Raw genomic sequence first — 27,135 nt, 5'->3', positions numbered from 1 at the left:
CCTGGCCCGCACCATCTCGCAAACCGGGACCCCTCAGGGGATGTCAGAGAGCCGGTTTTGGCCCGATCCTGCAGGCCAGGCCGAGGGACCCCACTGGTGCACAAATTCGTGCACCGGGCCTCTAGTATTATAAAATGCCTACACTATTTCAGAGTTCTCTCATCACCCATTATAGTTTCAGAAAGCTAAAATTAAGTAAACATTCAAACTTTCTCAGCTAGACTCTTGTAGTCTCAAAGAAACCAGGAATCGAATGACTTGAGTAAATCACCAAATCTAAGGTCATATAAGTTTAAAGTCCAAATCAGTTTGTCATAGCTTAAAATCTACTTCCTTCTGCTCTGAGATATTGCTAGAAAAGAAATAAATGTTAGTATGGCCTAGAGCAGTGATGGGCAACCTTTTGAGCTTGGTGTGTCAAACTTCGCCAAAAAACTGAGCATAACTCGAGTAGTGTGTCACTTTGAGGAAAAAACTAACTCCAAGACTCTAGTCGCAAATGTTTCATCCTCAGGAGCAGCAAATGTTTCATCCTCGGCATGTGGCCGCGTGTCATCAGAAATGGCTACGCGTGTCAGTGCGGACACATGTGTCATAGGTTCGCCATCACTGGCCTAGAGCTTGAGTCCTTCCTACTTTAACAGTTTAATTGATTACACAAAAAAGAGACCATTCCTAATATTCACCTAAAGATGTTCTTTCACTATATATGATATGAAGAAAAGTCCATTAAAATAATTCTTAAATGTTCAACACAAAGATCTGTCAGTGCAACTGGGACTTAAATTATATGGCTGACAAAGCAGATTTTCAAAAGTTCATAAAGGCTCAAATATTGATGTTACTCACCACTTGAGTCAAGAACCTTCAGAAATGTTTATTTTCAGGTATATCTCAAACTTTAAAGTTTTTTCAATCTCTCTTGGTCTTACTACTTTAGAACACTTCTAGAGCTGTCCAACGAAGTTGTAAGTTACAAAAGGAACTTACAAAAGCAGTCAGAACTCCATCTATGAGTAGAATGTCTCCTGAAAATTTAACAGTTGCAGGGGGCAGTGATACTTGTTTATAAACATCATTAAAGATTTTTTTAGATTACTGATTTCAGAGATAGGGAGAGAGGGAGAGAGGGAGGGAGGGGGGGGGAGAGAGAGAAGGGGGTAGGGGAAGAGAGAAAGAGAGAGATTTGTTGTTCCACTTATTTATGCATTCATTGATTGCTTTTTGTATATGCCCAGATTGAATCCATAAGCTTGGCGTATTGGGACTATGCTGAGGTACCCTGTCAGAACTAATGATTATTTTAAATCACTATATACTGTTTCAAAGTCAACATCATGATTATAAGACCAAGTAACAAGTAACTTAAAAAAGAACATCATTTCACCACTTGCCAATTACCTTATAAACAATAATGATCCCCACAAAAGTGCCACTTGGGATTGACAGGTAATCAATTGATACTTTCAAGTTAAAATTTTTAGTACTTAGGATTTAATATGTTTTTTATTGATTCAGAGAGGAAGGGAGAAGGAGAGAGAGAGAAACATCAAGGATGAGAGAGAATCATTGGTTGGCTGCCTCCTGCAGGCCCCACACTAGGGATCAAGCCCAGGCAACCTGGGCATGTGCCCTGACAGGGAACTGAACCGTGATTCCAACCCTGACCTGGTTCATATATAGGTCGATGCTCAACCGCTGAGCTGCACCGGCCGCTGTAGTCCTGAACATTTAAAGTAATTTTTTTGGTCAGAGAATGTTCCTTCCTTCTAAAAACCAAGAACACGAGCAGCCAGTGCTTAGGCCAATATTATTTCAACGCCAGGGGAGGTTTCACACCCTGGGGGGGAGGGAAAGTTATACCTCAAAAATCTTCACACACTTTTCATGTCGCCCTGTGCCAAAAGTCAAAGGTGCTAATTCTTCAGAGTACTGTCGAAGGGTATTCCTGAAGTTTCGACCTCACATCGACGAATCCACTTTTACATGTGCGAATCCACTTTTACGTGTGCTGGTTTCTAACTGGAGGTTAAATTAAAGCCACTTCCCGGTCACACATCTGCAGGTACAACTCTGCTCCTTGGAGAGAACGGGGAGAAGCAGGGAGGATGAACCCAACCTCGGCAAGGACACGGAAACAACCAGATTCACCGTCCCCCGGAGCGGCTTCACCCCGGAAATGCAGGCGGGGTGCTGGGGGACGGGGCGTCGGCGAGGAGGTCCCCGCTCAGGGGCACAGCCTGCCCGGGTTCGACGCCCGGGCACGCGCTGGGGCGGACGGAGCCCGTCCCGCTGGAGGTCACAGCCGCGGGCCCGGCGCGTCCCTCCGCACCGCTCACCGCCTAAAGGCTGCCCGCCCTCTGCGGGGAAACGCGTGGACATGGAATCCAAGTGACTTTTGGGGAGAGATGCCCACAGAATCCGCAGGGTGCTCCGGAAACGTGTAACTAGACACGCGAGGCGACGTTTCCCATTAAGCACCTCCCTCTCCCTTCACTTTCAACTTCCCCTTAAGATGGGGACAGTCACGGAGGCTTTTTTTTTTTTTATCGAAGAGAAAAATAAATAAATAAACGATAAATAAATAAATAAATAATAAATAAATACAAGCACGCCATCCCCGATCAGCGCCGGGCCGCCAGGTGAGGGCGGCGGGCACGGCGCTCTCCCAGTCCCGCCGCGAACTCCGCCCCGAGGTGCCCAAGTTTCCCCTTTCCGACGCCCGACCCCCCGACCACGCCGACCCCCACGGGGAAAGGCAGCGCCCGCCGGGCCCGCCCGCCCCCCGGGGCTCCGGCCTTGCCGACCGCTGGCCGCGCCCCGCGCCAGTGCGCGCGTTCTAGACCCGCCGGCGCGAGAGGCGGAACTTCGTGGGGACCCTCCGTCGCGCCCCGCCCCGCCCCGCGCCCCGGGCTCGGCGGGTCCCGGCGCCCCCGCCCGTCCGTCCCACCCCCGGGGGCGAGCACACCCCAGCCCGCCCGGGGAGGCCGGGGCCGCGGTCCCTCCCGGGCAGGCGCGGGCCTCGACCCCGGGCGGCCGCAGCCCCCGCCGCCCCGGCGCCCCGAGAGCTCACCTGGCGGCGGACGGGGTCTCGGGCGGCCTCCGGGCGGGGGCGGCGGGGCGGCCGGGGAGCAGCGGGCCGCCCGCGGGCAGGCTCCACGCGCGCCGGCCGGGCCGCCCCGGGAGTGGGCAGCCGGGGAGCGGGTCCCGCGGCGGCGGCGCGGCTCAGGCGTCGGAGCGGGCGGCCGCGGGCGCCGCCTCCGCCTCCATGCTGTTTACCCGGCTGCATTGTGGGAGTTTGACCTCCGCCGCCAACCGCCGCCTCAGCCTGCGCCGCCTCAGCCCGCGCCGCCGCCGCGCACGCCATGGGAGCCGTGACTGACGGTAGGCGCCGCCGGCCGCCCCCGGAGCCGGGCCCCCGACCCCGGCCGCCCCGCGAGCCCCGGCCGCCGCGAGCACAGCCGGGCCGCGGAGTCGCCGGCCGCTCCCGAGGCCACGGCGGGCGGGGGTCGGCCGGGAGCGCACGTGGCGGGGGCCCGGAAGGGGCGCGGGCTGTCGGGGACGCGCTGGGCGCTCGTGGTCCCCGGAGAGCCGCGAAGGGGGAGGGGGAGGCTCGCACCCCGGGTCCCGAGGGCGTGCGGGCGGCCTGCGGGGAAGGGGACTCGGCGGGCGAGGTTCGGGCCAGCGGGGAAGGAGGGGAGTCCGCGACCCGTGAGCGGGGTGTCAGCGCACGCAGTGACCCCTGGAGGAGTCTGGACGGAACGAACGGCCCCACCGCGGGCTCCATCGCAGTGAGGTCCGGACTGGCCCTGGACTGGGGTGGGGTCGGGGGGCAGAACAGGGTGTAGCAGTGGGTGCGGGCAGGGTGTAGGAGTGGATGGGGACAGGGTGTAGGAGTGGGTGCGGGCAGGGTGTAGGAGTGGATGGGGACAGGGTGTAGGAGTGGGTGCGGGCAGGGTGTTGGAGTGGATGGGGACAGGGTGTAGGAGTGGGTGCGGGCAGGGTGTTGGAGTGGGTGCGGGCAGGGTGCAGGAGTGGGTGCGGGCAGGGTGTAGGAGTGGATGCGGGCAGGGTGTTGGAGTGGGTGCGGGCAGGGTGCAGGAGTGGGTGCGGGCAGGGTGTTGGAGTGGGTGCGGGCAGGGTGTAGGAGTGGGTGCGGGCAGGGTGTTGGAGTGGGTGCGGGCAGGGTGTAGGAGTGGGTGCGGGCAGGGTGTAGGAGTGGGTGCGGGCAGGGTGTTGTAGTGGGTGCGGGCAGGGTGTTGGAGTGGGTGCGGGCAGGGTGTTGGAGTGGGTGCGGGCAGGGTGCAGGAGTGGATGGGTGCAGGAGTGGGTGCGGGCAGGGTGTTGGAGTGGGTGCGGGCAGGGTGCAGGAGTGGATGGGTGTAGGAGTGGGTGCGGGCAGGGTGTTGGAGTGGGTGCGGGCAGGGTGCAGGAGTGGGTGCGGGCAGGGTGTTGTAGTGGGTGCGGGCAGGGTGTTGTAGTGGGTGCGGGCAGGGTGTTGGAGTGGGTGCGGGCAGGGTGTTGGAGTGGGTGCGGGCAGGGTGTTGGAGTGGATGGGGACAGGGTGTAGGAGTGGGTGCGGGCAGGGTGTAGGAGTGGATGGGGACAGGGTGTAGGAGTGGGTGCGGGCAGGGTGCAGGAGTGGGTGCGGGCAGGGTGTAGGAGTGGGTGCGGGCAGGGTGTTGGAGTGGGTGCGGGCAGGGTGCAGGAGTGGGTGCGGGCAGGGTGTTGGAGTGGGTGCGGGCAGGGTGCAGGAGTGGGTGCGGGCAGGGTGTTGGAGTGGGTGCGGGCAGGGTGTTGGAGTGGATGGGGACAGGGTGTAGGAGTGGGTGCGGGCAGGGTGTTGGAGTGGGTGCGGGCAGGGTGCAGGAGTGGGTGCGGGCAGGGTGCAGGAGTGGGTGCGGGCAGGGTGTTGGAGTGGGTGCGGGCAGGGTGCAGGAGTGGGTGCGGGCAGGGTGTTGTAGTGGGTGCGGGCAGGGTGTTGTAGTGGGTGCGGGCAGGGTGTTGGAGTGGGTGCGGGCAGGGTGTTGGAGTGGGTGCGGGCAGGGTGTTGGAGTGGATGGGGACAGGGTGTAGGAGTGGGTGCGGGCAGGGTGTAGGAGTGGGTGCGGGCAGGGTGTAGGAGTGGGTGCGGGCAGGGTGTTGGAGTGGGTGCGGGCAGGGTGTTGGAGTGGATGGGGACAGGGTGTAGGAGTGGGTGCGGGCAGGGTGTTGGAGTGGGTGCGGGCAGGGTGCAGGAGTGGGTGCGGGCAGGGTGCAGGAGTGGGTGCGGGCAGGGTGTAGGAGTGGGTGCGGGCAGGGTGTTGGAGTGGGTGCGGGCAGGGTGCAGGAGTGGGTGCGGGCAGGGTGTTGGAGTGGGTGCGGGCAGGGTGTTGGAGTGGGTGCGGGCAGGGTGTTGGAGTGGGTGCGGGCAGGGTGTTGGAGTGGGTGCGGGCAGGGTGTTGGAGTGGATGGGGACAGGGTGTAGGAGTGGGTGCGGGCAGGGTGTTGGAGTGGGTGCGGGCAGGGTGCAGGAGTGGGTGCGGGCAGGGTGTTGTAGTGGGTGCGGGCAGGGTGTTGGAGTGGGTGCGGGCAGGGTGTTGGAGTGGGTGCGGGCAGGGTGTAGGAGTGGGTGCGGACAGGGTGTAGGAGTGGATGGGGACAGGGTGTAGGAGTGGGTGCGGGCAGGGTGTTGGAGTGGGTGCGGGCAGGGTGCAGGAGTGGGTGCGGGCAGGGTGTTGGAGTGGGTGCGGGCAGGGTGTAGGAGTGGATGGGGACAGGGTGTAGGAGTGGGTGCGGGCAGGGTGTTGGAGTGGGTGCGGGCAGGGTGCAGGAGTGGGTGCGGGCAGGGTGTAGGAGTGGGTGCGGGCAGGGTGTTGGAGTGGATGGGGACAGGGTGTAGGAGTGGGTGCGGACAGGGTGTTGGAGTGGATGGGGACAGGGTGTAGGAGTGGGTGCGGGCAGGGTGCTGGAGTGGATGCGGGCAGGGTGCAGGAGTGGGTGCGGGCAGGGTGTAGGAGTGGGTGCGGGCAGGGTGTTGGAGTGGGTGCGGGCAGGGTGTAGGAGTGGATGCGGGCAGGGTGCAGGAGTGGGTGCGGGCAGGGTGCAGGAGTGGATGGGGACAGGGTGTAGGAGTGGATGGGGACAGGGTGTAGGAGTGGGTGCGGGCAGGGTGCTGGAGTGGATGCGGGCAGGGTGCAGGAGTGGGTGCGGGCAGGGTGTAGGAGTGGGTGCGGGCAGGGTGTTGGAGTGGGTGCGGGCAGGGTGTAGGAGTGGATGCGGGCAGGGTGCAGGAGTGGGTGCGGGCAGGGTGCAGGAGTGGATGCGGGCAGGGTGTAGGAGTGGATGGGGACAGGGTGTAGGAGTGGGTGCGGGCAGGGTGTTGGAGTGGGTGCGGGCAGGGTGTTGGAGTGGATGGGGACAGGGTGTAGGAGTGGGTGCGGGCAGGGTGTTGGAGTGGGTGCGGACAGGGTGCAGGAGTGGGTGCGGGCAGGGTGCTGGAGTGGGTGCGGGCAGGGTGCAGGAGTGGGTGCGGGCAGGGTGCAGGAGTGGGTGCGGGCAGGGTGTTGGAGTGGGTGCGGGCAGGGTGTTGGAGTGGGTGCGGGCAGGGTGCAGGAGTGGGTGCGGGCAGGGTGTTGGAGTGGGTGCGGGCAGGGTGTTGGAGTGGGTGCGGGCAGGGTGTTGGAGTGGGTGCGGGCAGGGTGTAGGAGTGGATGGGTGTAGGAGTGGGTGCGGTGGGCAGGGTGTAGGAGTGGATGCGGGCAGGGTGTAGGAGTGGATGGGGACAGGGTGTTGGAGTGGGTGCGGGCAGGGTGTAGCAGTGGATGCGGAGGGCAGGGTGTTGTAGTGGATGCGGGCAGGGTGTTGGAGTGGGTGCGGGCAGGGTGTTGGAGTGGGTGCGGGCAGGGTGTAGGAGTGGGTGCGGGCAGGGTGCAGGAGTGGGTGCGGGCAGGGTGTAGGAGTGGATGGGGACAGGGTGTTGGAGTGGGTGCGGGCAGGGTGTAGCAGTGGATGCGGAGGGCAGGGTGTTGTAGTGGATGCGGGCAGAGTGCAGGAGTGGGTGCGGGCAGGGTGTAGGAGTGGATGCGGGCAGGGTGTAGGAGTGGATGGGGACAGGGTGTTGGAGTGGGTGCGGGCAGGGTGTAGGAGTGGGTGCGGGCAGGGTGCAGGAGTGGGTGCGGGCAGGGTGTAGGAGTGGATGCGGGCAGGGTGCAGGAGTGGGTGCGGGCAGGGTGCAGGAGTGGGTGCGGGCAGGGTGTAGCAGTGGGTGCGGACAGGATGCAAGGAGTGGGTGCGGACAGGATGCAAGGAGTGGATGTGGGAAGGGTATGAGAGACCTGGATGTGGACTGGAACTGGTGTCTGAAGTGAGTGTGGTTGGAGATTTATGAGATAAGGAGCCAGTAGGGGGTTGGGGCCACCTAGGGTGCATCAGGACAATAAGAGATTTGCTTGAGTGTGTATGGCCTGGCTGGGTGCTTTGTCTGCTGGAAGGAAGGCGGGACAAGGTAGAGGCTGGATTTATTTGAGGAGGGACTCAGAGGGTGGTCTCTTCACTGAGAGCAGAAATAAAGCAGCTTGAGGCCTTGGGGAAGGTGGACAGGCATGGTGGGCAACTGGAGGGAGCATCTAAGAAGGTATCCAGTTACGGAGGAAGGAAGTCCTCTGACATCTGGGAAGGGGACATCTAGGGGTGCTGGGTCTCTTTGAAGAGAGAGTGACTAGTAGTCATAGATACCTGTAAAGAAGACACTTCTAAAGAGTTGGGGGTAGACGTCTCCAGGGACCAGGCAACGGGAAGAAAGTAATACACACAAATTTGTGGGTGTGATAAAGCGTAGTGAGAGGCGGTGGGGAGATCTCAAAGATCCAGGTACTTAGTGGGTAATGGTAACTTTGCTTCACTCCAGTTTCATTGATTCGGTAGACATTCATTCCATCTGGGCTAGGCTTTGGGATTACAGCCCAGAACCTACAGGGGAGACCTTTGGCCCTATGAGGTTACAGTCTGGTGGGAACGACACGTTGGGTCATTAGTTTTAAGTGTGGCAAATGTTACCAGAGGGGAAGGACAAGGTTGGGAACTGTAGAAGCATGTAACAAAGATTTCTTTATTCATTCTTGGAGATCAGAAAGCCCTGAAAAAGTTAGCCTTAATCCCATTATAAAGAATAAATACATGGGCTGGTGTTCCAGGGGGAATGACTTGTGCAAAGGCCCCAAAGTGTTGGAACAGCTCAAAGATGACAAATATTGGCTAGAATTTAGAAAGCTACGAGCCAGAGATTTCTGACTGCAATGAGAAACCATTAAAAGTTTTTAACGTTGGTCCTGTGTGATCAAATTTGCATTAAAAAAGAAAGAAGAGCACTACATTCTGCTATGTGAAGAAGGATGAGAAAAGGGAAAGTGAAGAGTTAGCCCGCACCCCCCCCCACCCCCGCTCATCTCTAACATTTACATGACATTTATTGTATGTCAAACAGTGTTCTATGCCGAAACCGGTTTGGCTCAGTGGATGGAGCGTCGGCCTGTGGACTGAGGGGTCCCAGGTTCGATTCCGGTCAAGGGCATGTACTTTGGTTGTGGGCACATCCCCTGTGGGGGGCGTTCAGGAGGCAGCTGATGGATGTTTCTCTCTCATCAATGTTTCTAACTCTATCTCTCTCCCTTCCTCTCTGTAAAAAATCAAAATATATATTTAAAAAAAAACACCCAGTGTTCTAATTATCCCCACTTTACAGACGAAATGGGGACACAAAGATGTTAAGTAACTTACCCAAGGTTGCACAGGTGGTGAAGCATAGTAACCTCTCGCTGATTTACGATATAACAGTGGTAAGGTCTAGAGCAGGGGTGGGGAACCTTTTCTCTGCCAAGGGCCATTTGGATATTTATAACATCATTCACAGGCCATACAAAATTATCCACCTAAAAATTAGCCTGCTGTGTTTGGTCAAACATTTAATTAACTCACCCCTAATGCCTTGGCAGGACCAGACCAAATGATTTTGCAGGCCTTTATAGGGCCCATGGGCCGGATGCTTCCTGCCCCTGGTCTAGAGCCTGGGCTCAAAACCAGGCAGTCTGGCTCTAGAGTTCTTGCCCTTCACGGTTACGATTAATGTCTCAGCTACTACTGCTGGGGTCCTAATAAGAGCTAATGGGGGCTCCAATGAAGAGGGAATGCAGAGGAGTGGACCGGGAGAGAAATTTATGAGGGGGGAATGTCAGGACTTCAATGATTGAGTGGATGAGAGGGGAAGGATCAAGGATTATCCCAGGTGTCTGAGTTGAGTGACTATGCTTGTTAGTGCTACTTCTCTATTGAGGAAGAGAACTTCAAAGGAGAGAGAGGTTTTGTCAGGAGATGAGAAGGGAAGATGAGTTCTAGTCAAGTTACTGACTGCAGTCAAGTGCCCCCTACATCCTGAGAGGCCCTGGGAACCACCACTTGCAAGTTGTCTGACCTTGTGCAGGTTAATTAACCTCTCCGAGCCTCGGTTTCATTCTTTGCATGGGCATAATAGTAAAACCTAGGATTAAATGCAATAAAAGTTGTAAAGTGCTTTGCACTGAGTCTGATACATAATGTTCAGTAAATAGTATTCAGTGTAAGAGCTAGTTTGCTCATCTCTTCTCCACTTTCCTTAGATGAGAACTGTGCTTTTTCCCTCTAATCCCGCGATTGCCCTTCTCTGCTTGGAGATAGCCCACATATTCTTCAAGACCTACCTCATCTATCTCCTTTTCTCTTTCCTAGAACCAGTTAATCTTGCACCTGTAACCATGTTATTTCATGCATATTCCTGTTGTAGCCCTTAATACTTGGTATTTAGCTTATTCTAGAAAATATATAAGGTAGCTTACCATAATGAGTAAACATAAAATAAATGGGTGAGGAAGCAGGGCAAAAAGAACATGGAGCCCTAACCGGTTTGGCTCAGTGGATAGAGCGTCGGCCTGTGGAGTGAAGGGTCCCAGGTTCGATTCCGGTCAAGGGCATGTACCTTGGTTGCGGGCACATCCCCAGTAGGTGGTGTGCAGGAGGCAGCTGATCGCTGTTTCTCTCTCACCGATGTTTCTAACTCTATCCCTCTCCCTTCTTCTCTTTAAAAAGTCAATAAAGTATATTAAAAAAAGAACACGAAGACCAGGAAAACCAAGAGGAAGTTACAAGTGGGCCTCAAAATGCTGGAGTAAAGTCTGCTACATTTATAAGAAAGTGACAGTGGCTCTTGTTTCCCTAACAGTTCATACCAAGAGCTGGTCCATTCTTTGAGCTAGTGTTTATGAGAGAAGGCAGCATTAGATAACCAAGACAAGCTGTTTTTTGTGATTTAGACACTGGAGAAAAGGCTTATTTTTGGGGTGCTTATAAAGAAAAGCCAGTGTCAGATCCTCAACTTTTTAGCACTGAAGATCATTGGGCTGTTTCTTAACACACCACTATTAGGTCAAAGAAGGCTAAATCACAAGTTAGAAAGCATTCTAAAGCCAATAGACTATGTGGGTTAGGCAAATAGCTTTGCTGGTCTGCCTTAATTCAAAGCAAAAAAAATTTTTAATCCTCACCTGAGAATATTTTTCCATTGACTTTTAGAGAATGGAAGAGAGAAAGGAGAAGGAGGAAGGGGGAGAGAGAGAGAGAGAGAGAGAGAGAGAGAGAGAGAGAGAGAGGAAAAAACGTCGATGTGGGAGAGACACATCAACTGGTTGCCTCCCGCACACAGGCTGACTGGGACAGAGATCAAGCCCGCAACCGAGATACATGCCCTTGACCTAGATCAAACCTGGGACCCCTTGGTCTCAGGCTGACGCTCTAACCACTGAGCAAAACTGACCAGGTTCAGAGCAAAATTTTTTTGCTTGTTTGCTTTAAGGATATGTAGACATGCAGGAAAGAATGAACTACAACTTCTTCAGGCAGTTCTCATTAATGTGGTTTTCTTCAGTTGAGATTTTGGTAACAATCGAGCAGAAGTGAGAGAGATGTGTGATAGACCTACCAGTATCTATTGCATACCTTTTAGAAATGATGCCAGAGGCTGGTTACAGCAGTACACTGCCTGACTCCTACTTTGGGGAGAGAAGCAATTGTGTGCAATCAATCAGTAAATAAGTAATTTCTGAAAAAGAGCATAATTAATATCTGAAGTTAATTGAGTTCTGAGAATGAACTAGATAGGATGGAAGAGAAAGTAATGGGGAAGGCCTGCCAGCAACTAGGTAAAATAGGGTGATCAGATATGGCTGCTCTCAAAAGTGATATTTAATGTGAGACCTGCAGGGTCAACTCTGAAGACTCTGGGAAAGTATTCCAGATAGAGGCAACTGCTAGTGCAGAGGCCTGACGTGAAACAAGCTCTTCTCCCCTTAGGGAAAATAAGGGAGGCTGGGTCCAGGTGGAGGTGGGCCAGGAGGGGTGTGACACAAAAAGGAGGTTGGAAAAAATAAATGAGCCTTCCAGGCCATGGAGAGGAGATGAAGTCTTCTGTGGGTACTTGGAAATGATTGGAGGGTTTTAAGCAGAAAAGTTAGTGATCTGATAGATCTTCTGGATCATTCTGGGCTACTGTGTAGAGAATGGATTCTAGGTAGGCAGAAATGGAGCGGGGAGAGACGAGACAAGGTGGGCTTGGATTAGGGTGATGGCAGTGGAGAAGACCAGAAGTGGGTGGCTTCTATATCTCAGTCATTTTCCTGAAAAGTTCTTGGAGGAGTACCAGTACCTGTCTCTTCGGAATCTGACTGAAAAGCCTGGCAAGGTGCTGTGCCTTACATATGGGGCTGCCTATCTAATGGAACTGAGACCTCTTGGAGGACAAGCGCTTTATGTCCTGAACCCAACACAAGGACACCTGGATTAATTTGAGGAACTGCCCTGCCTCAGAGGGAAGGAGAGATCCCATATTGTTATCTATAGATACTGAACTATGGATATTATCACCAACACAGTAATTTTATAGATGGAAAAATGGAGGTCTTGTGCAGTCAGTGACTTACTGTCTGTCACATAGCCAGTTATTGGCAAGGCCATTCTCTCTCCTCCCCTGTTCCACTCCAGCATTTTGGCCACCTGGAAAGCAGTTTAGATGTTATCACTGCTAATTTAAACTATGTTCACAGTTTGTATTTTGTATGTGTTCATTTAAAGGGTGGTAAACAGTGTTAGTCCCCAAATAGAAATCATTTCAGAAGCCCTTTTGCAGTATAGAGAACATTAGGTAGATATATTGATATGCCAGAGCAACAGATGCGAGATGAAGGGGTGGTGGGGTGCTGGATGTGTCTGTACTTTGCATTTAATAGAGCTTGTTGGTTTTGACAGTTCAGTGGTCTTTTTAAAAAATCAAATGCATGGATATATGCTTGTAAAAATTTGAAATAATCATTTTAAATATGCCTCAGAACAATGAGACAAAATAATGGATCTGTACTATGACTTTCTAATGTAATTGTTTATATTTTCCTATGACTGCAGAGGTGACACCACAGATCTGTAAAGGAAGATAATAATACATACTAGAGGGTTGTTTCAAGGATGAAGTGTGATACTGTATGTAAAGCACTTTAAAGTTCAGTGACCATTTATTTTATTGTCCAGAGCAGGACACTTTTCAGAGTGAAAGGAAACAAACAAGATGTTTGGTCATCAAGTAGGAGCATATAAACACTATAAGTGTCTGCTGCTGCTGCTTCTATTTCAGTTGCTAATCTAATGTTAATTAAACATTAGTGGGCTCAGGGATTTTTTTGCTTTTCACTAGTGCCAATGAATTTGCCCCCTTGTTCCCTCGGCTATGGCCCCAGCCCAAGGGTTAGGGCTGCAGTTCAACTATTAAATAATGTTTCTTTAGCCAATATAGATGGTTTCTCCAAGCAAGATTGGAATTTCAACCTGGACTTTATTAGTACTATACTCTAAATATAAATCTAGAGAAAAAAGACCTCAACAATATTTTTGTTTTTTAAAAATTTAATTTTGATTTAAGTAATTTACTTTGGCATCAGCAATTTATTTAGACTGGTCCTAAGTATCTCACAAGAGATCAGTATTTACATAAAGGAATCAAATTATCTTACTGTTTTTCCACCTGCCATTTTTGTGTCTTCTTAATAATGTTGGCCTTAAAAATTGTTTTTAATAATCTTAAGCTTCCTGAAAAGGGGGAGAGGAGGATAGGTGTTATTTTACTATAAGGAATCAAACACAATGGAATATACCTCTTTCAGCTTAATAACTCTTGAGCAACGGGAAGCTAATGATAAATTTAACAGGAATCTATACACACACTGTTTTTACATAGCCTTGGTCTCTCTTGTTACCAGCTCAGGGCAAACCAGCTTCTCGTTAACATATCATAGATTTATTAAAGAACATTGATTAGAATTTTTTTATACAGAAAAAGTGAAGGAAAATACTTCAATATACCATTAATCTCACTACCTATCAACCACTCTTGATATATATATATATATATATTTTTTTTTTAAGTCAGAAAATTCAGGAAGAAATGTGACACCTTCCTCTGATCACCTTCCATCACTAATCCCGCTGCCCAAAGCTCATCACTATAAACTCTGTTGTGTGCCCTTCCAGAATGATACTTAAATGCTCAGAAAAAGTAAAAAGCACCTTCTCTGGTGCAGACTCTTGAGTTTGAGTCCCAGCTTACTTCCTGTGACATTTAATTTGGGGCAAATAAAAATGTCTTTTTACCTGTATCTGTAAAATAAGGGTAGTAGTATCTGTTTTATAGGACTATTGTGCAGATTAAATGTGTTTTTATGTGAAAAGCACTTAGAACAGTTCTTACTGTATTACAAACATTATGTACTTGTTAATATGCCAAAATGTATATATCCTTTAAAATTTAAATGATAGAGCTTGGAACTTTTTATTCTTCATTCTTTTGTATCAATGTGTAGTATTTCATTCTATTTATTTATTTATTTATTGAATTTATTGGGGTGACACTGGTTAACAAAATTATACAGGTTTCAGGTGCACAGTTCTAACATCACATCATCAGTACACTGTATTGTATGTTTACCATCCCAAGTCAAGTCTCTGTCCATCACCATTTATTCCCACTATGTCCTCCTCCCTCTTCCTCTACCCCTCACTCTCATCCCCACCCTCCGCCCCACCCCTGTCCAGGCAGTCACCACATTGTTGTCTGTGTCTATGAGTTTTTTCTTTTTTGCTCAAACCCCCCTCCCCCCCACCCCCCGCTAGCCATCCCCCTACCTGACAGTTGTCAGCCTGCTCTCTATCTATGCATCTCTCACTATTTTGCTTGTTAGTTCATTTTGTTCCTTTGATTTCACTCCTGGCCAGAGTGAAATCATATGGTACTTGTCTTTCTCTGACTGGCTTATTTCACTAGCATAATGCTCTGCAGGTCCATCCATGCTGTTGCAAAGGGTAAGATTTCCTTCTTTTATACGGCCAAGTAGTATTTCATTGTATAAATCTACCACAGCTTTTTAAAATCTGTTTAGCTATTTTCAGTTTTTTGCTCTTACAAATAGTGTCACAGCGGAGCTGTTTGTATAGATGTCTTTGCACACTTGTAGGAATAATTTTTAGAGTACGGTACAGGTCATAGGTTATATGTATTTTTAATTTTTATACATGTTACTACATTGTCCTGATGCCAGCTGTTTTTCGACTGTAATCCTCTCTGAAATTATTATCCCTTCCTGTGGTTTTCAGTTTGGATTCAGAGGGTTTAGGAACCACCTGGCTGGAAAAAGCCAGCGGTGGGTTTGCATGCCTGCAATATTCCCTGCTAAATTTAAATTGGCTTCTAAAGGAAATGCTTATCTTCATTGGTAGATCCCAGGATTGCTGTTTCCTGAAGCAGGTGAGGTTGCAGTGCTGTGAGGGCTTCCGGGGGGGGGGGGGGGATGAGGGGGGTCACTTTTGAGGATAGGTGGAGGTGTCCTACCCGGAGGTTCTGGCCATAGTTATCAAGCCTTGACCTGTCCCTGAAGAAGTAAGTACCTTGGAGGTTGGCCTACCATTATTATTATCTTCCAAATTGTTTTCCTCTTTCGTTTTTGAATGCTGTTAGATGTTCTTAAAAGTTGTTTTGTAGTCGAGGTTTTAATAGCTACTGTGGAGAATAACAACTATGGGTTTTGAAAGGAGCATTAGTCTGGGTTTATGAGAGACTGTCTTTCCACACTAAAATGAGAGCACAGTTAAAATGGCGATGTCACCTGGCCAGAGAGCTTGGAAATGGTGAGTTGGTTTAGTGACTATAAAGGAGTAATTTCTTCCTGCCTCTGTTTATGGAAAATGGGTAATTTCTTCTAGATATGGGTTGGCAGATAAGACAGGAAGGGATCTAAAATGCATCTCAGTTTTATGAAGAAATATTTGCTTGTCAGCATTACAGGTGTCATAACTGATTCTAAAGTGATTTGAATATCAGTTTATAGTATAATTATGGTACAACATATAACCGAATGCAGTAGGAAATCTCCTTACAGGCCTAAAGTCGAGCAGAAAACCATTCTCAGGGCAGATGTTAAGCATTTTGGTTTAAAAGCTCTTTCCAGATGACGTTGATCCTCATAGTCCGTAAAGAAAGTAATTATGACAAGAAAGGAATGATGTTGATAACATCAATAAAATAGTTCCTAAGTCATCTTTATTTTTATAGGGTGGGCCAAGGCCCGCCAGAATTATTAGTATTAGCATTCAAATTGCTTATAAAGAGCTTCAAGCTTGATAATAATTTATGAAGTCAATGTATATAGTAAACAAAACATGTCTTAGGTGTGTTCAATCTAGAGCTAATTGATGAGGTGTCATTAAAAATAATAATGCTCACGTCATGTGTGTTGGGAACTGTCAGCAACAGTTCATCTTTAAGTTGAGAAAGAACAGAGCCTGTTTTTAAACTGGCACCTCACCCCTTTGTTTTATTTTGTTGCTCTTGGAGCTGTGCTCTACTTTATATGTGGGATTTCAGTAATTCTCATCCCCAGACAATTTTTTAGGCAGCAACTCTTCCATTCAGTTTAAGGTAGGAATGTTGTAACCTTGCAATATGAAGTTTGAGATAACCAAATTTGTGAGAGATCATAACTGGGCAAAACTTTATGCATAAGTGCATAGCATATATCTATCTGAGTATACTGATCTATCTATGATATATATTCAACATTTACTCATTTTTACCATTTTTAGGAGATACAAGTTGTGGATTAAATTTAACATAAAGATAGGATATCTTTTTTCCCCTACTTCCCTTCTGTGAACAGGCATTATGCTCCTTTATATACTTTTATTTCTGTAAAGTTTCACAGAAGTCCTACAAAGTGGGTAGTTTTATTCCCATTTTACAGGTGAAGTTAAATATTGGTCACATACATACACACCCCCAAAGTAAACACTGTGGACTAACTAGAACACTGGCCCAGAAGTTTGGCTGTGAGGAAATGTTCTCTGCTCTAAACAGAAAGGACAGGGCTGAAGCCAGAAAATGGCCTTGGCTTTCTGGTCAGAGTCCTCTGCGCTTCCAGAACCGGTCACACAGACTCCTCCGCATGCCTCCCGCCTGTTCCTAACCAGGTCTCTGCTCAGCCCTGACCTGCCTCCCGAGACCTGTGACTAATCTCTGCTTCAGTTCATGCCTTTCAGCTCCTAACCGCACATGCTGCTGTAACCCCCACCCAACCTCCCAGCCTTTGGCCTTTTCCCAGTTGCAGTCCACTTTGTACACTGCCCTCAGCTTAATCCTGCTGGAAAGTCCTTTCTAGGAACCTTTGGAAACTCCCAGTTGCCTACCAGCAAGGTCCAGGTCTACTAGCATGGCCTTTACTAGTGCAGACTCCCATTCTGACCACCGACGGCCTTTATGTGCTTGGTCCTAAGCTTTGTCTTCACTCTCCCAGCCTCCCTGGTGTTCTGGGTAGTCCTGCCCGGATCCAGCTGCTGCAGCCCACAACAGTGGGGCTTGGGAAAGGACCTTAGCTTGCTTTCCCCCCCAGCAGCTTTATGAGCCATAAGTGATATATAAAGACCTGTGCATATTTAATGTCTACAGTTCGTTCGTTGTGTTTGAACATATGCAAACACCTATGATACCATTACCATATCATAGCTCTCTTTTTCAAATAACAGCTAACAGAGTTTGAGTATGCATATGGCTCAAAAATCAAATGATATAAAAGCACGTTTCCCCCTTTACAGCCTGTTGCTCATCTAGTCCCCTTACACTGCCCCTCTCACAGAAACCTCTTTTATTCCTTTATATAATTTCGGATATCTTTGTGAATATACGCACATGTGAATATATACTATTCTTATTCCCCTTCATTTTTATATGAAGGAAACATGCCAAACACATAGTTCTTCACCTTGCTCTTTCACCAAGTTTTCTTAAGTGATTTCTCTGTATCAGTACATTGACTTTTTTGCTTTTTTATAGTTTCATGGTATTTCATCATATTCCTGTACCAAAATTTATTTAGTCCCCTGTTGATGGACATATGTCATATTGCACATGTGCAAGTATATCTAGGATTATTGATTCACAGGATATATATTATTTGAACTTTTGATAGATGCCTTTTAGCTTTTTTAATTGATAATTTTTAAATATCAAAAGAGCAGCTCAAATTCCACTTCTCCTGAAATCCCCAAACCAAAGGGAGCTCTCATCCTAATTTCTTCTGCTGTGTGTCTGTCACTCATTAGCAATCACATGTGTGTTATTTCCCTAACTAAAGTGAAAGAACTCTGGGCTTTCACATCCTCAGAACTTACTCTGGTACCTTATAGATGCATCTGCTCATTGACCAAATATTCATGTCTTTTGTTCAAGAAGAGAAATCTCTGCTGTGGACCTGAAATAAGATAGTTGATTGTTACTTATTAGTGGTCTATTGAGACAAAGCTCTCTTTGGAGGGCAGGTGCTCTCAGGCAGGCATCACAACCAATTTTAAAACATTTATTGAGCATCAGAAATGTGGACACAGTGAGAGGCTAGGGAGGAAAAAGAATGAGCAAGACAGGACTGATCCTTATGAACCCTTCCCCCAGTTTACATAAAAGTGCACAGATTTTAAGTATACAGGTGGAATGATTGCAAAATCTGCTTGAAACATTTTTTTGTTACTAAACTTTTCAAAATCTCTTGAAAAACTCGTTCTGGTAATAGCTTCCCCTTAGTCAGGGTAGTCACTCCCCAATTTCTCTGTTCTTTATTTCCTGTTCCCTGAATGCATTTACATTTGAAATCCCTGGTCCTCAATAAAGTAGGATGTCTAGGCATCTGGGAGGCAGAAGGAGATTGGGGTGGGGGGAAAGGTAACTGGAAGAGCAGAGATAAGAAGACTGACAAAGGAATTGAACAGTATAAATTGAACACCAGCCCTAGCTGGTTTGGTTCAATGGGCAGAGTGTCATCCTGCGGACTGAAGGGTCCCAGGTTCAATTCCATGCCCAGGTTGCGGGCTCCATCCCATGTAGTAGGCATGCAGGAGGCAGCCAGTCAATGATTCTCTATCATCATTGATGTTTCTAGCTCTCCCTCTCCCTCTCTGAAATCAATAAAAATATATTAATACATAAATTGAACAACAGACTGCTTATCCATTGTATATTTTTATTTTAACAAAGTTTGTTTGTTTATCCTCACCCCAGGATATTTTTTCCATTGATTTCTAGGGTGGAAGGGAGGGAGGAGAGGGGGGAGAGAGAAATATCAATGTGAGAGAGACACCTTGATTGGTTGCCTCACACATACCCTGACCGGGGCTGGGATTGGACCTGCAACCCAGGTACATGCCCTTGACCTGGAATGGAACCTGAGACCCTTCAGTGCGTGGGCCAATGCTCTAACCACTGAGCACACCACCAGGGCACATGTTTGTAGTTTTTAAAAAATCCATTCATTTTCTGCATTTTAATCTTTTCAAGTACTGTGTTTTGTCTGTCTTCTCAAATAGTATTTTTGGTGGTTAAAAACAAAGCATTAATTGGTATTTTAAAGTGTAAAATTAAAACACCTGATGAATCTGTTTCACGCAGCCTGTCAAAGCCATGACTCAGAACAAAACCCAATTCTAAAATGTTTATCTGATGTCACAGAATAAATTTTAAAACTAGCCATCTGCCCTCTACAGTTTATCTCAGCTGCACCTGCCCTCAAGAATGCTGCCCACACACAGGAACTGTTGTTTAAAGATTGTGCTGTTGATTCATCAGGCGGGCTCTCCAGGAATTATTTACACTTTAAATTATTATAAAAAATGCATGCACATGTTAAAAACCAAACAAACACAATTCTGCAAAGCGATTTAGAAAATTAAATCTTTTCTCAACCTTTGTCAGTCTCTCTTACCAGAAACGATCAGTATTACCAGTCTCTTGTATATTCTCCCAAAGATATTCTCTGAATAGAAAAGCATACCACATGTGTGATGTGTGAACACATACACAGACACACCAAGCCCTCCCCCTTTTCTACACAAATGGCAACAAGCTGTGTGCTCTGCACCTGTTTTGTTTTCATTTTACTTAACATCTGGGTTTTTTGTGGGTTTTTTCTTGGCAACATTATATATATACACCCACACTATTCTTTTGGCTGCATAATATTACATAATTTAAGCAGTTTCTTCCTGGTGAATGTTTAGGTTTGCAATCTTTCCTCTACAAACAGCATTGTTAAGGACATCCCTTTACATTTATCTTTGTGCATGCGTGCACATGTATCTGGAGTATGAGTTCCTAGAATGTGCCTTTTAAATAGTGTTTGTTTTGGCCCAGTTGCCCTGCAAAGAGTATACCGGTTTACTTTCCATCAGTGTATGTAAGTGCAGTTTCTCAACACTCTTGCTAACACTTTTATTATCAGGTCATTTGTTCTTTGCCATTCTTCTTGATGAAAATGATATTTTGATGTGGTTTCAAATTGTCTTTCTGTTGTTTTGATCCAGCATGATTTTGTCCAGGAAGAATAGCTCAGGGCTGCCAGGCCACTTCTTACTCATCATAATCATCTCTGCTGCTTTTCTAATTCCTTTTTTTCTTGGCCTTGGAGCAAAACTGAGACAGACTTGTTAAAAAAATTTCCTTTTGGGGAAAGAACATTGTGTATATATAATGACTAGATTATACATTTGAAAAAAAACACCAAGTCCATTTCTTTTTCTTTGACCCGCCTCTCTTCTCTTTTCCTAGGCTGCCACTCTTTCCTCTCTGTTCCTTTCACCAGAGGCCCTCACACTAGGCAGAGACATGAGCACTTCAGTCTTCCTTCTGTCTGAACAGGTTTTTCCAAATAAAGTTCTCCAAGAATTATTAGTTTATTTCCTTGGTGGTACCTGAAAATTATTTCTACTCAACAAATCAGCAGTAGAATCACAGTTCTGTGAGGGCTGGGCTTTTCACTGCTGTAACCCCAGCCCTAAGATAGTGCCAGACACACATAGACACCCAACAGCTTTATTTATGTGTATGTATGCATAAATATAGTAGTAAAACCTACATAATGTAAAATTGACCATTTTAACAATTTTTAAGTGTACAGTTCAGTGGCATAGAGTATATTTATATTTTATTAATTTTCTTTCAGATGAATGAATGAGTAGTGATACTTGTTTTTTGTTTCTGAAATTAACAAAAGCCAGATGGTCTTTTTAATTCACATTGTTCTTTCCTCCAGACGAAGTCATACGGAAGCGTCTCCTAATTGATGGAGATGGCGCTGGAGATGATCGCAGAATTAATCTGCTAGTGAAAAGTTTCATTAAATGGTGCAACTCTGGATCCCAGGAAGAGGGGTATATCTTTTCACTGTTGTTTCTATACCATTATCCTCATGTGATTCTAGGCCTTATACACAGTCCTGATAATATTGTAAATCTTCACTCACCTTAAATGTCCAATTGAGTCAACTCTTGGTTAATCAAGAGTAGGTTTATCTGGCCTTAATTCTCTGGAGAGGCCTGCTTTATGTTTGTTAAAAGGTGTAGAAGGCATAGTGACGAGAAGAAATGAAGATTAAATCCAGGCTCATTATTTACTCACTTTTAGCAGATACGTGTTTAAATATCTAAATAAAATGTTCTTTTTTTTTTAAATAAGCTAATAGGTTGCTGCAAAGTTTTATACATATTTAGTAATTTTTAAATTAGAAAAATTTTCATTTGAATTAGCTTTTCACATAGACAACCATATAGAGTGAAAAAATTGTGAGAATTGTGAAGACAAAAAATCTGATAAAACATTTTTAAAAAGTATTTAAAACAAGTAGCTGTTTAAATTAAGCTTATACTGATAGGAACAACAATACCATCTTTGCATTTTTAACTAAAGCAGTTTATAAACTCAAGTGTACTATATTTGGGAAAAGAAAACATAAGGGACAGATAGTCTAAATTATTTAAAGTAAAGCAAAGGATTCTCTCAGAACTTTATGTAATTTAATTAGCAAACCTTTGCTTACACTATAAATAGTTCAACTTTGGCAATCCGCAAAAATCTTTATTCTGTTTTTCTCTCTTTTTTATTAGTTACAGCCAGTACCAACGTATGCTGAGTACACTGTCCCAGTGTGAATTTTCCATGGGCAAAACTTTGCTGGTATATGATATGAATCTCAGAGAAATGGAAAATTATGAAAAAATTTACAAAGAAATAGGTAAAGAAACCTAAATTAATTAATCTTTATAATTTTTATTTTTATGGCCTAATGAAATACTTGCTAGTATTTTTCTTTGATTAGTAGTAAAATATTGACAATAACAGTATTAATAGAAAGAATATAGTAAAATTAGTTACAAAAATGTATTTTAATATGATATAGTACTTTAAGTTACAACTTTTTTAAAAAAATATCAGCATCTATTTTATTAGCAATGGAACTTAATTTAAAAACACATTTTAAATTTGAAAATGGATGGAGATTATAGATGTTACAACTATCTTAAAAAACTTTTTTTATAGAATGTAGCATTGCTGGAGCACATGAAAAAATTTCTGAGTGCAAAAAGCAGATTCTTCAAGCAAAACGAATACGAAAAAATCGCCAAGGTAAGAGTTTTGTAGGATTTAGTTAGTGTGCGAATACTTTATTACTGACTAGGATTTTCATGATTTTTTTTTTATGTTGTGAGGTAAAATCTTCAGCTATAATTAGCCTGAATTGTAAAAAAGAATTAGGAGCCCTAGCTGGTTTGGCTCAGTGGATAGAGCGTCGGCCTGCAGACTGAAGGGTCCCAAGTCTGATTCAGATCAAGGGCACATACTTCGGTTACAGGCTCCTCCCCAGCCCGGGCCCTGGTTGGGGCATATGCAGGAGTAACCAATCGATGTGTTTCTCTCACATTGATATTTCTTTCTTGTCTTTTCTTCTCTCTTCTACTCTCTCTAAAAAAATCAATGGAAAAATATCCTCGGGTGAGTATTAAAAAAGGAAAAAGAATTAGGAACCAAACTTAATTCTTCAAAATTATATTATTCTTTAAAATAGCAGAGAAGGAAGGGTATGCTAAAAAAATTTTTTTTTCCCCTGGATTGAATTGATTATCCAAGTATTTCTTAAGTATTTGTTTGTTTTGTTTTTGTTTTTTTTTACTGTCTTCAAACCCCTTTGCCTAAATAATATTACGGTTAATCAGCAAAGGCTATTTACACAAGTACACTAGATTTAGGATTTTGTTTGTTGTTTATTTGTTTAATGGGACTACTTAAAAAAATAATTTAAGCCCATTGAGTTTTTATTAAGTACAAAGCAAGCAAATATTTACAAGCTGCCTAAATAATAAGAGGAAGGTTAAAGTTTTGTTTTGCTCTCTTTGTTCTTAAATTAGGGTATGTCCTTATTGCAGTCCATAAAAACAATTTCAAAACAATTTTTAATGGCAGAAGTATTGTTCCTCCTATAATGTAAATTGAAAGAAAGACAGAAAGAAATATAATGTATAATTAGAATTGTGACATATATGAAAAACTAGAAGGAAATGGAAAATGTTAATGATTATTTGGGGGTTGTAGGTTTTTATGGCTTAAATTCTTCTTTTTTTTTACATTGAGCATATATTATTTTGTAATCCAAAATTTTTAAATTAAAAATCACACTTTTGTTGAATTAATATGCAGATTTCCAAAACAATAAATTTTACTTTTTAACAAATTAATTACTATGATATTCAGTTCCTTATTTTTTAAAGTTGTTTTTTTTAATTCAGTCTAAAATGCATGTGGTCAAGTTTTGGTGGTGAATTTACAGCAAGATATACCAATTAATAATATCAATTGTAAATTCTTTTTATACATTGTTTTTATTGACTATTGAGGCTTTCAAATGAATGCTGCTATTTATCATTTCATAAGAAAGGTTGACGGAAGATACATGGGTTATCCTAGAAGTCTCAGTGGAGCAGAAACAAGGTTCTTGAATTTTAAAGCATTTCTAGGTTTCGGAAATCTTTGCCTTTAGAATGAGTGAGAAGTACAATTTGCTGTTGTCTAAGGTCTGAACTTAATGGTATGCTATATTTACCTTGATGGTGGTTTATTTGCTGGGCAAATAGTATACAGTCCTCTTCAGAATCATCCACTTGATCAATAATGACTTAAGATCACGTATGCCTCTGCTGGCCTCTTGTATTCTGCCCATGAAAAGGTAAGTGAAAAAGTGGGAGCTAACATGCTTGCTTGGAACAGTTGAAGTCGTGTGTCATTTCAGTTGTAGCTGAGTCAAGTGACACTGGCAGTACTCTTTCCATCCGAAACGTTTTCACTTCCTTATGAACTAGGAAAGTGATTTGGAAAGACTTGTGATATTATACATTTTGTTTTGATATCCAGGTTCAAAATAACCTTAATTTTATATCTTTCAGAATATGATGCTTTGGCAAAAGTGATTCAGCATCATCCAGACAGGCATGAGACATTGAAGTAAGTTTAGAGGTTTACTAGAAAGTAACTAATCTTTATATGTGTTTACATACTAGCCTATGCATTCCATTTTTTGTAGGAATACATAATATGTTCCAAAAAGAGGCATCAGATTGCCAATATGACATAGTCTAATACTGTTGAATAGATATTTTATTGCTCCTGCCTATACTGCTTGTAGTTCTGAAATAAATGCATATAATATGCATCAAGATGAAAATGAATAAATAGAATATGTCCTACTTATATAGGGTAATACTAAATAGTAGTTAAAAAGAATAAAGTAGTACTAACCGGTTTGGCTCAGTGAATAGAGCGTCGGCCTGCGGACTGAAAGGTCCCGGATTCGATTCCGGTCAAAGGCATGTACCTTGGTTGCGGGCACATCCCCAGTAGGAGGTGTGCAGGAGGCAGCTGATCAATGTTTCTCTCTCATCGATGTTTCTAACTCTCTATCCCTCTCCCTTCCTCTCTGTAAAAAAAATCAATAAAATATATTTTAAAAAAAAGAATAAAGTAGATATACACTTTTTAAACACAGACCTCAAAAACATAATCAGAAGATATGTAAGGTGGGGCAAACGTAAGTTTACAGTTGCGAGTGCGAGAAACACAGTTCATTCTTATATTATTGTTTATTAATGACTGTATTTTCCATATGAACAACTGTAAACCTACTTTAGAGATACAAATATATACATTAAAAAGGATTGGAATAATATAGTGATTGCCTGAGTGGGGGGTAAAGGAAGAAAAGTGGCTTGGGATAGAGGACTGGGGGTAAGAATAAAAGTGTATGTCAAGCAAATCTGCAATGTTTTCTTTCTTTTCCAAAAAACCCAACTTGAAATAAGCATGACAAAACGTTGTTAAAACTTACCAATTCTTGGGGTTTGATATTCTATTACCTATGTTTTCCTATATTTGAAAAAGTATCTAGAAATTTAATTTTAATGAAAATAAATGCATACTTAGAAGTTAAGAATAAATCACCTTAGCTTTAAAAGTCTAATTATAATAGAGTGTTATAACTCATCCTTTTTTATTTTTAAAAACTACTTAGTAATTAAAAAGTTAGTTATTGTGAATTCTGTTCCTCCGTTAGCAAAATGTAACACTTCCATTGTTTTTCAGGGAACTAGAAGCTCTGGGCAAAGAATTGGAGCATCTTTCACATATTAAAGAAAGTGTTGAAGACAAGGTATTTGCAAATATATGTTAGATTTCGTGATATATATGTTTATAGATCAATGTGTATTAATTTTTTTTTTGTTAACACAGCTGGAATTGAGACGGAAACAGTTTCACGTTCTTCTTAGTACCATCCACGAACTTCAGCAAACACTGGAAAGTAAGTAGAAATAGTTTTATAACGAATGTTTATAAGGATTTTTAATGGTCCAGGGGCATGCCTTCTAAAATATACACCTCAAAGAGAGAGCACACGTTCAGTTTTAGAACATCAGGTTAGAAGGTACTCATGTTGTTCAGCTTTCTGAATATATGCAGAAAAATCTGAATTTGTAGTAATATCTGATTTAAATACATATCCAGTAGTCTATATTAAGAGCAATTCAAGAGTAATAGATTTGGAACTTTTCTTCATTTATTATAGTTAATTGCTATAAAGTAACGATGCAGGACACAGGCAGGCCACAAGTGGGTGAAGTAGTTAGTGATAAGCATATTTGCATACTCAGTGAACAGTGGGTACTTTGGTAGACTTGCTCATGGTATTGATTATAGCCAGTAGGAAATTTCTGTATTATCTGATCTGACTGTTTTCAAGTAAAGCTAAGACCTAGGTTTTTGTTTAAAGTGAAATCTATCACATAAGTTTTACATTATTTACAAAAGTTTTACATTATTTACAAAAGTTTTACATTTATGAATACCCAAGAACAACCAAAATGGAACTTTTAAAACCAAACACTGGTGTGTGCTGATTACAGCCATAGGCTATTTATATTGCCATTTTTATTTTACATATACTGTCTAATAAAGGATAAACGTTTTCATATATTAGACATACAATTTAAGCAAATTTGACTAAAGTTTTATGTTTCTTCCTCAATCGCAGATGATGAGAAGCTCTCGGAGGTGGAGGAGGCTCAGGAAACAAGCATGGACACAGATCCTAAGCCATAGGCCCGCGCTCGCCACTCCCCAGCTATTGAAGTAGCAGCACGATCTTAGTGTGTTTAGCATTTGCTGTGCTCTTGAGACATTTAAAGTTTAGACAGTGAACTAATTTGCTTTTAAATGTTTATGTACAGTTCATTCATATTTCTTCACACAAAGGAAAATGACTCCGCTATATATTTGTTTTGTTATTGAAATACCTTTTTTATTCTTAAACTTAAAAGTTAGGAAGCAGCATCCAAAACTGTTCAATAAAACTTTTTCAAGCTCATTAGTATTCTAGGAAGTTTTTAACTATTAACATTGATTTGCTTACAAAATAAGCTGAAGATTGTGAGAAGGTGGTATTTCTAGGCTGTCCATGAGAAAGTGAGTCAACTTCTGGAAATTGTTACCACTTTTTTAAATAGGTATAATTGTTTTTGTTCTGTTTTGTTTTTTTGCATTTTTTAAAAAATATTTTTATTGATTTTAGAGAGGAAGGGAGAGAGTGAGAGAGAGAAACATCAATGAGAGAGAACCATTGATCAGCTGCTTCCTACATGCCCCCTACTGGGATCAAGCCCACAACCTGGGCATGTGCCCTGACCAGGAATCAAACCAGTGACCACTGGTTCACAGGCCAACGCTCAACCAACCAAAGCCAGGCATTGTTACCACTTTTGAAGTGGAGTATTTGGACAGGCTTCAGGAGGGCTGTGAACTTGCGAAATATGTGCAAAATGTTTATGGTGTATGGTCATTGTGGGACAGATTCCATTATGTTAAGAATCACTGGTGTAAAAGGCAAAGCAAATCCATATGCATTATTTTCTAGATCTCTCTCCTTAATACTTGAGCAACGTGGTTGTTAAATGTTTTGTTCATGTTTCCTTTCAACTGTTTTGTTCCTTGGGAATCATTTTCAGTGGAGAAAAGTTGATAAAGTGAAGAGTAGTTTGAGATAATAGTTTATGAATATGGTCTTGCATAAAGGAATTCATGACCTTTTTAAAAGTTAAGCTAAGGCTGAATCACCTGTAATTTTCTTAAGTATTAAATTACATTTTCAATACTTGCTAGGTTTCATCTTTATTCATTTA

At 44.5% G+C, this 27,135-nt stretch overlaps 2 protein-coding genes across 6 annotated transcripts in view; one reads left to right on the top strand and one right to left on the bottom strand.

Moving 5' to 3' along the window:
- Positions 1–3,192, bottom strand: part of ATXN7 (ataxin 7) — a 171,845-nt gene extending 168,653 nt beyond the window's left edge. For all 4 annotated transcript variants that reach the window (XM_079795451.1, XM_079795447.1, XM_079795448.1 and 1 more), the window contains exon 1: positions 3,074–3,192. The gene's annotated coding sequence lies outside the window, so the exon portion shown is untranslated. The remainder of the gene's footprint in view (positions 1–3,073) is intronic.
- A 39-nt stretch (positions 3,193–3,231) lies between these two features.
- THOC7 (THO complex subunit 7) lies at positions 3,232–26,324 on the top strand. Of its 2 annotated transcripts, none has more exons than XM_079795454.1 (8): positions 3,232–3,384; positions 20,673–20,790; positions 21,523–21,650; positions 21,956–22,042; positions 23,854–23,911; positions 25,046–25,112; positions 25,193–25,262; positions 25,992–26,324. In XM_079795454.1, exons 1-8 carry the CDS (start codon positions 3,366–3,368, stop codon positions 26,057–26,059), a joined length of 615 nt encoding a protein of 204 aa, XP_079651580.1. In that variant the 5' UTR covers positions 3,232–3,365; the 3' UTR covers positions 26,060–26,324. The 2 variants fall into 2 exon arrangements, with proteins under 2 accessions (XP_079651580.1, XP_079651581.1); XM_079795455.1 differs by lacking the exon at positions 3,232–3,384 and adding an exon at positions 3,450–3,796.
- The last annotated feature ends 811 nt before the right edge of the window (positions 26,325–27,135 follow it).

The sequence above is a fragment of the Cnephaeus nilssonii genome, assembly GCF_951640355.1.
Source record: "Cnephaeus nilssonii genome assembly, chromosome: 17".
NCBI lineage: Eukaryota > Metazoa > Chordata > Mammalia > Chiroptera > Vespertilionidae > Cnephaeus > Cnephaeus nilssonii.
This window is presented reverse-complemented; position numbering and strand designations above follow the sequence as displayed.